This window comes from Egretta garzetta, unplaced genomic scaffold, assembly GCF_000687185.1.
Source record: "Egretta garzetta isolate BGI_Z169 unplaced genomic scaffold, ASM68718v1 scaffold329, whole genome shotgun sequence".
NCBI lineage: Eukaryota > Metazoa > Chordata > Aves > Pelecaniformes > Ardeidae > Egretta > Egretta garzetta.
The window spans coordinates 6,739,642-6,752,770 of record NW_009269999.1 but is presented as its reverse complement, the minus strand read 5'-3'; the positions used below and the strand labels follow the sequence as shown (position 1 = coordinate 6,752,770).

At 50.8% G+C, this 13,129-nt stretch overlaps 1 protein-coding gene across 1 annotated transcript in view; it reads right to left on the bottom strand.

Annotated features, from left to right (window-relative positions):
- The window catches only part of SPINT1 (serine peptidase inhibitor, Kunitz type 1), a 19,788-nt gene extending 9,175 nt beyond the window's left edge, over positions 1-10,613 (bottom strand). Inside the window, exons 1-3 of the mRNA XM_009647604.2 lie at positions 10,573-10,613; positions 9,939-10,411; positions 786-937 (exon numbers count right to left, since the gene is read on the bottom strand). Of these exons, the coding sequence (XP_009645899.1) occupies positions 786-937; positions 9,939-10,368 (582 nt within the window). The 5' untranslated portion in view covers positions 10,369-10,411; positions 10,573-10,613. The remainder of the gene's footprint in view (positions 1-785; positions 938-9,938; positions 10,412-10,572) is intronic.
- Between the last annotated feature and the right edge of the window lie 2,516 nt (positions 10,614-13,129).

Sequence of the window (13,129 nt, the reverse complement as noted above, 5' to 3'; positions counted from 1 at the left end):
AGGGATAGGGGGAAGGGAAAAGGAAAGGAGCTCTTCCAGTTTTCCACAGCCCCCCTCAGCACCCCAGACCTAGTCATTGCTGGTCTTCAAAATCAGCTGTGAGCCTGGTGCACTCATTTGCTAATTCTTCCAAAAGATGCCACAAGAGCTCTGTATGAGCTCCAAGGCTTTCCAGAGCATTTTGCAGAAGTTTAACAGCAATCACTTGCTCTTCTAAAGCCACAATTCACATTTAACATCTACCAGATAGGCAGTGTTCACACCCCAGAGATCTTGGAGCCAGTCAGGAGACATGACTTCTGCTCCAGCTTAGATAAAACAGGAGGAGGAACCTATGCTCTGAAGAGAAGCAAAGTCCAGGAAAAGCCCCAGAAGAACAGAAGCAGAGCTGGAGATAGGATTATTCAGAGCCAGAGTAGGAGAAGCACCAAAGTGGATCAGAGCAAATCTAAGGGCAGGCTCCTCACTGAACGGCAGGAGCTTGGGAGCAGAGGCAGCTCTTGCACCGAAGCTGCTGCTCTCTCAGGTGCTCCCACCCAAGCAGATCAGGAAGGTTTGAGATGGTGTCCTGGTGCAGGGAGCCGGAGACCTGAGGAGGCCAAGAAATGCCACGTATGTGAGAGGGTGGGGGAAACCCACCCATTGCTTTTAGGAACAGGCTTGTGGGTGGACTGGCTTGAGGAGGGAAGGACAAGGTGACCTCTAAGTCAGTGGCCGTGAGAGCCCAACCTAGTGCAGACCACAGGTGACACTGAGCAAGCTTCTTCCCTCCTGTAGCTCCCTACCTTCATCTCCACGGAGGGGTTGCCGAGGACCTGTTTCCATTCGTAGCTGACTATGCCTCGGTCATCCGTGCTCTCGGTGCCTCTCAGCAACACTGGCTCCCCTGGCTGTACCCTCATGTCCATGCCAGTGCGGGCTATTGGAGGATGGTCATCTGCAGAAGAAATGCAGAGCAAGGCTTGGGTAAGAAGCTGAAGGGTCCAGTCCTTGTTTCGGTTACGGAAAGACAAGAGAGGGGGATTCTTCCAGGCTAAATCAATACAGACTTCAACCAGTGAAAGGAAAACACTTTTATACAGCTGTGCTGCTTGCAGCCTGAGCAAGCAACAGGCAAGCAATACCGTTATTACTGCCCTCACTAATTTAGTAACTCTGCAACCCGTGCTGGCAGTGCCTTTGAGCCTGTGGGCTCCCTGGCCACTTCTGCCCACAGGAACCACCGTAAGAGGGTGTCCCTGTGGCTACAGCTGTTGTGCTTCCGACTGTCAGACCACATCCTCACAGAACAGCACAGGAAAATCTCCACCCTTCACTTAGGGAGATGACCTGATGTGGGTGTTGAAGAATGTGGAATTGACTCTCATCATTCCCACCACCATCCTTAAGCACTACGTTAGCATACTTAACAAGAGCTATGCAATGCGGGATTTGGGTGGGAAACATCCCTCCTCCACCTCTTCTCCCACCCCACTCTCTGACAGGCATGCCTTAAAAAAAGCACACAGATGGAATTCCTGAGATCATTGGTTTTGTGCCATGCCATGGATTGGCTTACCAGCAGCCTCCACAACCCATTAAACACTTTTCCAGACCGTAACTGTAAGGTGAAAACTGATCCCTGCCCATGCCAGCATGAGCAGCCTATACAGCGGCACTGCTGAGCCTGACTCATAGCTCCTTTCAGCCTGAGTGTCTCTCATCGCAGGCTTTGTGCATAGCTCAGCCCATAAAACTTGACCTAGCATCACCTGTACCAAGTCCAAGACTCAATGTTCAAGTTCAAGCTGAGTCTTTTGTAAAGGCATTGATCGTCGTTTATAAGCTAGATGTAAATGACTCTACCATTACACTGTTATATTGACTGTGACTGAAGAAGAGAGTTAGGGCCCAAACCCTTTAGAAAAGTACTACATCAGCTAATTATTTTCACTGTTGTAGACTGCTTCTAATTTTCTGTTTGAGAATTTCTGGATTCAGGTCCCAGCTGCTGACTCTCGCTAGAGCCTACTGAAGGGACCTGTAATGTAAGGTTTATATACAAACAAACCTGGCATTCAAAACAAGTTACTCTTTCATAGAATCATAGTATCGTTTAAGTTGGAAAAGACCTTTAAGATCATCAAGTCCAACTGTTAACCTAACACTGCCATCCCACCACCCAACCATGTCCCTAAGGACCTCATCTATGCATCTTTTAAATATCTCCTGGGATGGGGACTCCACCACTTCCCTGGGCAGCCTGTTCCAATGCTTGACAACCCTTTCAGTGAAAAAATTTTTCCTAACGTCCAACCTAATCCTGCCCTGGTGCAACTTGAGGCCATTTCCTCTTGTCCTATTGCCCATTACCTGGGAGAAGAGACCAACACCCACCTCGCTACAACCTCCCTTCAGGCAGTTGTAGAGGGCGATAAGGTCTCCCCTCAGCCTCCTCTTCTCCAGGCTCAACAACCCCAGTTCCCTCAGCCACTCCTCATCAGACTTGTGCTCCAGACCCCTCACCAGCTTCGTTGCTTTCCTCTGGACATGTTCTTTCATCACTAAATTCAGTAAGATAGAGGGTTTTGCAATGCTTGTTACCAAAAATCCACCTGGAATCTTCTATTTTCTAGTATCTTTTACCAAATGAAGACGCATTCTATCCTGGCCTTACAAATGCCGCTGACACCAGAAAGTCACAGGAGACACAAACCTTCCCTTGTTTACACGTTTGAGCACTGTGCTCAGCCTGTTTGGCTGCAGAATCGGGCAGGTTGTGTGCGTGCCAGCCCTCCGAGGTTCCCCCTACAGCCTGCTCCCCAGCGGCAGCCCTGCAGCCGGGCTGACAGGGATGGGGCTTTGCTGTAGAAGAGGCCAGCCACTTCTCAGCTTGTGGGCTCTCTGCAATCTGTCACTGGTTTTATCTTTTATTCCATCTTTTCATGGAAGTATTGGGTAGGAACAATATGGGATCAAGCTCATATCGTTGAGCTTGATCCAAGCAACCCAAATAGGCAGAGGATACCCAGCTGGGCTGAAGGAGGCCAGGAAGACACCACCTGCATCACAGCAGAGATGCCCATGCTGGGGTCCTCTCAGATTTGGGTGAGGCATACCTCCCCACTGCACCCTCCTCAGGGCTGCATCCCAGCGTGATGGGTCCCTTCTCGATCAGCCACAAAGGCTGCTTGCTGAAAGACACAAAGCAGGGCCAAGAGAGCCTGGCACCTCTTGGTTTTGAGCAGGGCCAGTAGGAAAAATAAGTGGACTTTCACTTAATTTTCAATTGGTCTTGCCACAAGAACATTCATAGGCAAAAGCAACAACTGGAGCTGACAACACCTTCCAAACAAAACAGGGAAAAACAGCCCCACAACCACCTTGTACACAGCACCACAACCCCTGGAAAGGGGGCACATTCCTGCCATTCCTCCCCGGCAAACACCGTGACCCTGCCAGGGAGAAGTGCAGCCTTGCTCCCTGCTGCCCTCCTACCAGGGTGAGCTCAGCAGGTGGATGCGATTGCACAAGGGAAAGACCAGTTCTTCAGCACCACAGAGGCCCATCATTAACTCACAACAACTCCAACCCATGTTTTTTCCTTGTCATTTTCAAGCATGAACGCTTAAAAAATCACAGGCCACGCATTTCTCCACAGGTCAATTTAGTTTGGGCTGTGGACTGCACAGTGAAGTGAAAGGTTGGTTATGATCAATGGGTCAGCAACCTCTCCAGATCCCATCTCCGATTAGCCAAATTCCCTGACCCCCCTCATCTCTGGAAAAATAGGGTATTTGCTTATGTGTGGTGGCAGCTAAGGAGGAACTCCCACTAGAAATGATGGACTTAATTTTCAAGCCTCTCCCTTTTCCCCTTAGGACGTCCAGAAGCTCAGCAACTGGGGTATTTCTGCTACGCTGACTATACGAAGCCTTCGGTGGCAATGTGGCTGTTCCCCACCCAGAGCTTCGTAACCGAGTGCCAGCTGAGCCGGAGCGAGCATCATCAAACCGCTCGCAGAAGGGAGATTCTCCCTTCAGTTCGTTTTGCTCTGAAAGTCTGTTGGAAAAAATGAAAGTTACCCTTGCTATAATGCCCTTTTGACTATGGAAAGTTTCTGCTGTAAAACTCTGTAATTAACAGGGAGAGTAAAGCTTTACGATGCTGTTCCGTGTCTTGCTCTTTACTGTGGAACATGTGTGTCGGGAGTCACACCATTAAGTGACAACTTCTGCTTCCGTGTATAAAATACATCGGAAGGTGAAATACCTTTTCTTTATGAGCCTGGAGAAAAGCTTGATAGAATAAATCCAAAACACTTAAAACCAAATTTATATGGCTCACAGTGTATTCATGCCTCAGTCCCTGGTTTTTTTGCTTTTTTAAAAATTTCATCTAGTTTTAAGGCTTATGCAGTCAGCGGTTTGTCTGGTGTCACCTCAAACAATGAGTGAACTTGAACCAAAGCTGATGGGGGAACAGGAATCTGAAAGATAATAAATTCCTACAAGGGCTGCAAAAGTAAGCATCTGGGGGGAGTGAGAGGGAGAGACCCCATGAGGGACCTCCCTATCCAAACATGCAGGCACCGGGGAAAATCCCGCAGCAGAAAGCGCTTGCAAAGCTCCCAGTCTGGGGATTCCTCTTTTGGAGCTCTAGGTATCGGCTCTTGCCCTCGAGACACAAATTCACAGAAAACCAGATTTCCTCCATTCCAGCGCTCATGCAGATGCACCCTGAGTACTTGAAACTATAAAGCGATGCTTGAAAACATCTCAGAGTGATTTGGGGTTGCCACTAGAAAGAGCTGGGAAGCTTCCTCATGGCCACCTGAGGGGCTCTTACAGCCCGCTGTTGCCTGCCATTGCAGCAAAGGAGAGGAGTGCAGCTTGCACTGGGGACACCGAAGGACCTCGCCGGACACAAAAGCCACTGCTCAAAGCCACTGGGCTGGCCAGTAGCAGAGACAGGAGCAGAAATGAGGCCACCCAAATTCCAGCGTCCGTGAAACATGCAACCTCAGGGATTTCAAGCGTCAGAAGCCAGCTGAGCCTGCCTGCTGCAAAAGCAGAGACAGGCAGCAGCACCGCTCTCCCCGAAAACACGAATGCCCTGCTCTTGCATCGCTTCCAGGGAAGCCATTCAAAAGTGAACAGCTTTCAGGGAGGGCTCATCCAAATCTCACCCATCGACACTAGAAAACTTTCCATTGTAACAGACAAAGGTAATGAAGGGTGCTGCTGCCGCCAAGGTCTTAATTTGCCTGAGGATGGGGAGAGGGAGAAGGGAAGAAGGCAACACAACGTAGTGCCTGGAGAAAGAGAAATGCAGGCTCTTTCTGCAGGGATTCATCCTGGCTGGGCAGCAAATACAGTCATGATAAAGCTGCATAGCTTTCTGACAACTCATACAGAGCAAAGCAGCTCTCAGCAGTAATTTCTAGAGGTTTCTGTAGGGATTTGTAAGAGGTGCACACAGCAGGTCAACTTCACCTCTCTAAACAATACAGCATGACAGCACGGATTATATTTTCAGAATAATGTAAGCTGCTGCTGCTGCCGCCAGGCTCCTTCCATCCTTCCTCAGGGTGTGGGAAACCAGTCCGATTTGCTTTAGCAGGCAGAGGGAAAGACTCTCCCATGGGTCTTAGTGCCATTTTAGTTCCTCCAGTCTCCTTAAATAGCTGCTGAGACAAGATGTGAGGTAGCCACAACATGCGGCACTCCGGTGAATTCTGCATGGCAAACAGCAATTTCGCAGCAAGTGGAGTGGAAGCTGCCCATCATCTGCTTTGAGCAGGGAGCTGGACTGGTTGGCCTCCAAGGGCCCTTCCAGCACACGTCAGTCTCTGAATCTGTGCTGTGGGTACCGAAGGTGCAATTCCCCCTCTCCTGGCCGGAGCTGGGCGCCGGAGGATGAGCAGCTGGCTGAGCAGCTTCAACCAAGGGGAGACCAGTGACCGGGCCTGTCTCAGCCCTGGCTGGGATCCCCGCACCGCTCATTTTAGTTGCACCGTGCCCACAGAACGGAAACCAGCGCAGGACCAAACATGTGAAGAGGGATGAGATTCAAACTTGGTGAGGTCTTCTTTATGAATGCATTACCGAAGTTCTAACCTGCAAATCTCTCTCCATGGTGCGGCAGGAGCGGACGCATCCTGAACCCTGCGGTTCCCCAGCGCTTCCCACCTCCCACTCACAAGCCCTGAATTCAACAGGAGGAGGAAAGAAGCACCGAGCATTTCACAACCCCCACAAAAGGTTCAGTTCAAGAAACGGACAAAGGTTCAGGGAGGTTATTTTCCAGTTTCACACCCAGAACTGGTTTGCCTAGACCAGAATAAGCTCGGGGTAGTTACTTAAACACTGGGCTCCATTATTACCAATAAAGTGCACGGTGAGCCTGCCACTCCCGGATGAGCCAGGCAGAAAACTCGCACCAAAGTTCAGGCTGGGGAATCATTTCAGAGGATGGTGCCTTTGAACAATAACATCAGAGACTTCAGGCTGTACGTTAGCTGGAACGGGCAAGAGACAGAGCCAAGCCGTCGTCACCAGCTTGTAAAGGACTCGGAAGCTCCTGTTCCCCAAAATACTGAAAATACACTCGGATGATGCACAGAAGCAAGCTAGATTTCAGCTGTATTCATTGTTGCCTGTACTCACAGGTTTTTCTGAAGTCGTAACCCCATAAGAGTGGCCGTGGTGGGTCAGAGCAAGGGTGCCTCTGTCCCTGTGTTCAGTTGCCACCAGTCCCGCTGTGGGTGCTCAAGCAAGAGCAAGAACAGGGCGAGCGTAGGCAGTGCTTCCCCCATAATACTCTCCCAGTTTTCAACTACTTCCACCAGGCTCCAGAAACACTCCAAGATTAAATTTGCCCATTCAGCAGCCCCTAGCTGTGCTCTCTTTTTCAAGTGTTATCTAGTCTCCTCCTGAACATATGTAAACCTCTTAAGTCAACAGGTCTGCTCCCTGTAGTAGTAGCAGCAGTGTGGGTCTTGCAACGTGTGGCTTTTTTTCATCTGTTGTGACCCACTGGGATCACTAAATATGTATTTCACTATTCATAGAAGAAACATGCTTTTAATCCTTGTTATTGCAGAGGACATCTGAAGGTCGCCACATGGGCATACCCTAAAGGCTCCTAGGACACCTGAAAGCAGCACATAAAGGAAAGGGACGGATGACAAAGCAGCAGATAAGCTTTAGAGCCAGGCTCAGGGGGCTGACAATAACCTGGGCTCCAGAGCAGCCACAGGGCTTCACATTTTAACTAGACAGCTTTGGCTCCAGTCCAAAACCTGGGCCAAGATTTTTTGCCTATAAACATTTGGGAGAAAAACTTGACATGCCGAAAACAACTTCCTTAACACTCATTTCACCTGGCCTCTTCGGACATCCTCAGAACGTCTGGAAGCAAAAATGCTAGAGTTAAGCTTCCTGGTGCTGCCAGGTGGACATGCTCAGCGCCCAGAGGCTCCTTCATTTGGCCTCCTGCACCTTCGCATCCTTCCCCTGCCTTCCTGCCCAGACAGGCCCGTTCCTCCTGCATGGACCTGATTCCAGCACCACAGCTGGAGGGGCTTGTGGGGTTGTTCTGGATTTTTGTTGTTTGGATCTGAATCAGAATCAAGATCTGCATTCCTAAGTGTCTCATCAACTGCTGTGGGGAGAAGGACCCAGTATGGTCTGACTTAGCCCTTGTTATTATTGCTGTTTCTCCAGTAAAATAACTCCTTTCCAGCTCTTGATTAATAAATAGTTATAGCCCTTCATCTCTTTTTCTGCCAGCCCTCCGATGTCATTCAAGGGGATTCAGAAAGCTTTTGCTATCAGTCAAAGACAATGCCTAAAAATTTCAGGAGAGGAGGGAAAAGCATTTCCCATCGAAGCACAGCAGGAACATTGCAGCCTGATCCAAACCCGAAGCAGCCAGCTTCCCAGCGCCTGTCACTACAGCTGGAGACCTGCCCAGCACCCTGCACCCTCCGAGAGTGCAAACATGGGGTGTAGAAGGGACCGAGCCCTTCCTACACCCGCAGTGGTATCGTGGCGCAAGCCCCACGTGAGCAAGGAGGGGCATACCCGCCTCGGCAGGCAGAGTATCCCTAACAGCATTTCTGGCGTGGTTTTTTACTTCTTACTGATAAGCCCTCCTGGGTCTTCCTGCTCTGCAGCAGCCGACCCAGCATCTGTGAAAGTAGCAGTAGGGATGGTTTGCAAGGCAGCGCCTGTGTATCGTCGCTGGGATGCTCCAGCTAGGTGCCACAGCTTGGCAAACACAGCACTGCTGGCGGTACAGTGAGCTCAGTGACCCAGGGACACTTTGTAGTGACACCCCCGCCTCCATGTGATGCCCGGCCCTGGGACCAGCCCAGGGAGGAGGGGGTTGCAGCCTCCTTGTATGGGACGCTGGTCCGCAGAGGTGAAGAGACTGAATTGCTCAATACCACGTTGTATTTTAATCTAATCTTGTGAAATCAGGATGTACTGGAGATGATGCATTCCCTTTTCCTCCTACAGCATGTAGGAGTTCAGACAGCTGCCAGCATGCCACCTCCAGTCCTGGCAATGTGGCCTTTAGTTCCTCACTAACTGCAGCTCCTGTGGAAAAGATTTTGACCCTGGAACAGAGATGCAGGACAACTACTGCAACAGGGAGATAGAGAATTACCAGAAGGCCCTAAAATGCAGTGGAAAGCAACTAGGAGGGACAGAGGACAGGAGGACCACTTCTGCCACATCCCTGCTCAAACCAGCGACACCCAAGGGCTGCTCCAGAGGAGCCATGCCCTGCTCCGAAACCCCCATGCTGCTACTTAGGGTGGACAAAAGTGGTCAGCTTGAGGTCTGGTGCCATTTTGTACCTCCAGGACCTACAAGGCTCACAGGCTGGCACATCCCAGCAGAAGACCAAAGAATTATTTAGCTCATGGCCGTGCACCCACCTGGGTGCTCCTCTTGTCATTGTCACAGATTCTTTCCTTCCCTGCTGCAGGTGGGCTGGGAGGGGGTACGAGGAGGATTATCCGTATGGATATCCCCCAACAGCCCTGCCCAGGCATCATATAATAAACTGGTTGTGCTTACCAAAGACCCAGCCAGGCTAGAGACATCCTGGCCATGTTAGGCTTCCTCCAAAACATGGAAGAAGGAGGCAAAAGGAGGAATTGCCGTGTTTTCAGTGTTTCTGAACACACTGCATTTCTCTAGAGACCGCAGGCGTGTGGCAGGAGGCCAGCTCCGGATTAGTTTGTTTTCCACCTGGTTTTCTGGGTCCAGGTGCAATCTTTCAGAGCAGAAAACCAGGAACTGGCAAAGAAAAACCCACCTCCAAAGGGGGAGTTTTCTAATCTGCCCCTCCCCACCCCCAGCTGCTCCCTCTCCCTCCCCCAGCAGCAAGGACCAGCCCCAACAAGCAGAGCAATGCTGAGACACCTCACCATCCAGGCTGCTGCTCACAAGATTCAGGCTGTGGCAAAATGAAAGGTAAGTAAGTAAGTGGATTGCGTCCTGCCTCCAGCCCCTGAGCAATTAAGGGATTAATGCAGCTCTTTAAAACGCAGTGATGTGTAGATTTTTAGAGGATTTCACTTTCCAACCTCAAAGGCCTGGGGGGAGGGAGAAGAAAAATACCAGCTTTTTCTTTACATTGTCAAGTATCAAAAACTCAGCCTGCATTTAGTAAACACTCACTCCACCCGCTTCAAATATGTTAAAGAATGATTCCCCCTCCGTTTACTAATAGGTAAACTGAGGCACGGATCTTAAGAGAGTTTATCAAGGTTAGGGAAAAACCTTTGCAGCAGAGGGACATACAGAAACCCATCTTTAATATCGCTTTATCCCAACTATTTGGCAGCAGAGCTGCGCAAATGATGGCTGGAGGAGCTGGCACCAGTGGCCATTCGTGCTCTTCCAGCCCCAGTTTGCAGAGATCCATTAAGGGGACCTTACCACTAGATCCGTGATCCTGCATTGCCAGGTAGGAATCGTACACATTCTTCCTCAAGAAGTTAAGAAAGCCAGTCTTCTTGGCAAACTGGCAGACGAAAGCCTGCTCATAGAGGCAGTTGAGGAGAAAGCAGCCCTGGATGCGGTCTTCTTCCGTGCCCGGGACCTGCTCCACAAGAGCCAGGTTACAAGCGGGGTCCTTGCAGCAGGCTCTCATGCAGTCCCTGCTCCGATGGACCGTGGGGGACGACAAGAAGGTGGCTCCATTCTGGACGGAGGCATCTGTATCCAGCACCAAATCCGGCATCCCTGCCGTAAAGTCCTCCAGGCACGTTTCACCGAAGGGTCTTTCCTCCTGCCCTTTGCTGAAGTCCACTGCCAGTGCCAAGCAGACCCAGAGCACAACCCATGGACCTGGGCTCCCTCTGGCCATCCTGGCGTCCCAATCCTCACCACCTTGAGACCTTAATCCTTTCCTAAAGGAACAGAGATAATAGATGAAGCTAAGAGGGACGGTGTCCAGGCGCATGCCATCCTGGGGCGAGCGGGGACCCAGAGCGCGGCTTTAGCCCCAGGATGGCCAATGTGTCCCCCCACCCTGCAACTCATCCCCAGACATGCGTGCTCAGCCCCTCACCTGGGTGGTCTCCGGTGAAACCGATGCCAGGAGCGGGGTGCCCCCCTCGTTCCCCCGTCACCTTCACCCTTCAGGTGTGCCTTCGGCTGTGGCCAGCAGAGACAAAGGCACGGAGAGTGCAGGAAGTGAAAACCAACTCCCTGAGAGAGGGGAAGAGAGAGGAAAAAAAAAAAAAAAAAAAAAAACAAATCCCCACCCCAAAGCGCGTGGGAATGAAGAAAGTAAGTACATAATTTGAAAGAAACTTGGTATACAGTAACTGCAAGAAAATAAATATTGCTCAATTTTTTGGTAAGGATCGACCTTACCAAAGTGGATTGCAAATCCACTAGCATTCAGTGTTTGGAGTCAAATAAATGACTCTCTCAGCAAGCACTTCAGTTTAATTCTGTGATGGAGGACCTTATGAAACATTAACATTTTCAAAGGCATTGCCTTCAGGTGGTTTCCATGTGTGGTTTCCAAATGAAGAGAAAGCAAACAGGTCTGCACTAACTTGTGTAGATTAGTTAGCAAGACAGCTCTTTTGCAATGTAAGAGCAATAAAAAAGCCCAAAGATATAACCCAAACCTCAAAAATTTAAAAAAAAAAAAAAAAAAAAAAAAAATCAAGTCACTCCCCTGAATGCTGAGTTGCGTAAGAGGAAGGGGAGGAGAGCCGGGCTGATACCATCTTCCACTCTTCTGGACAAGGGAGTGAAGGTTCCCTCCCTGTGGGAGCCCAGGGCGGTAGCCTCGCTCACACAGGTGCAAGGGCACCCACTCCGGATGAGCAGCTGGGTGCTTGTTTAGGATGCTTTGAAGGAACTGAAAGCCAGGGAGTACGTGGTCTGTGTCCTCCAGCAGTAGCCCTCACGCTCTGGTGTGGCCAGCTGCGTGGCACGGATCACCATTAGCCCAGGTGTTGCTAACCGGTATGAGTCGACCTTGCAGCCGCATCTACGGTGCCCGCTGCTGTCGCTGCTGCAAGAGGTTTTGTGCTCAGTGGAGGCGTCTTGAAACCTTGAATTCCTTGCTCTTGGGACACAATTATTCCTTTTAAGTGAAAGCGCTTGGTAACATGCCCAGAGGCTGCTCGTGGGGGGGGGGAGCCCTGCCGCTGCGGCAGTGAAAACTTTTAGTAATCGCCCCTCACTGATAAGCAACTTTTCGCTGTTCTCCTCAATCTAATATAGATCAGTTGCGGTCCATTTACAGTGCCGGTGCTGTCTGGGGCCGAGGGAGCACAAAGGCTGCCTGCTGTACCTTCCATGTATTTTCTCCCTTCCTGCTTCTACTTGCGGATCCATGATCGAATTCCTCTGTTCAACAGATACAGCAGTGTCACCCACCCCCTCCGTCTGTAAACAGTCATAAAGTCCCTGGGTAAACTGTCCTTATCCCTCTGTCATAGTCCTGGGGAAAGCAGGGAGCGCTTGTGATTTGCTCGGGCATTATTTGTACTGAAATATTGCATCACTTAAAACACCAGCAGCAAATGTGAGGTGGTACTGAGTGGCATATCCTTGAAAAGAGATGGCGAGCAGCGGCTATCTATCGAACAACAGATGGCTTTGAGGTTTTGGGGACCGTTCTCACAAGAGCCAGGTTACAAGCGGGGTCCTTGCAGCAGGCTCTCATGCAGTCCCTGCTCCGATGGACCGTGGGGGACGACAAGAAGGTGGCTCCATTCTGGACGGAGGCATCTGTATCCAGCACCAAATCCGGCATCCCTGCCGTAAAGTCCTCCAGGCACGTTTCACCGAAGGGTCTTTCCTCCTGCCCTTTGCTGAAGTCCACTGCCAGTGCCAAGCAGACCCAGAGCACAACCCATGGACCTGGGCTCCCTCTGGCCATCCTGGCGTCCCAATCCTCACCACCTTGAGACCTTAATCCTTTCCTAAAGGAACAGAGATAATAGATGAAGCTAAGAGGGACGGTGTCCAGGCGCATGCCATCCTGGGGCGAGCGGGGACCCAGAGCGCGGCTTTAGCCCCAGGATGGCCAATGTGTCCCCCCACCCTGCAACTCATCCCCAGACATGCGTGCTCAGCCCCTCACCTGGGTGGTCTCCGGTGAAACCGATGCCAGGAGCGGGGTGCCCCCCTCGTTCCCCCGTCACCTTCACCCTTCAGGTGTGCCTTCGGCTGTGGCCAGCAGAGACAAAGGCACGGAGAGTGCAGGAAGTGAAAACCAACTCCCTGAGAGAGGGGAAGAGAGAGGAAAAAAAAAAAAAAAAAAAAAAAAAAACCCAAATGCTGCTACCTCAGAACCAGTTTCCAGTTGGCCAAGAGCTGGGCCACGTGCTAGAATTCAGTCCTGTCCTACTGCTGACAACTGAAGGAGCAGAGGTAATGTTGACTGCACTCAGAAGCTGCCTCCTGATAGAGGCAGACTGAACACAACTCCACTTCACTTAGTTGCTCAGCAGCACATCCTGTCCCTTGCTGGATGTCAGGGTTTGTAGGAAATACACTATGCTCCCTCAAACAAAAGAGGTACAGGCAGCAGGGCAGAAGGCTCAGGACGCCAACACCTACGATGAGAGCTTCTAGAGCCAGTTTTGTTGACCTGGGTG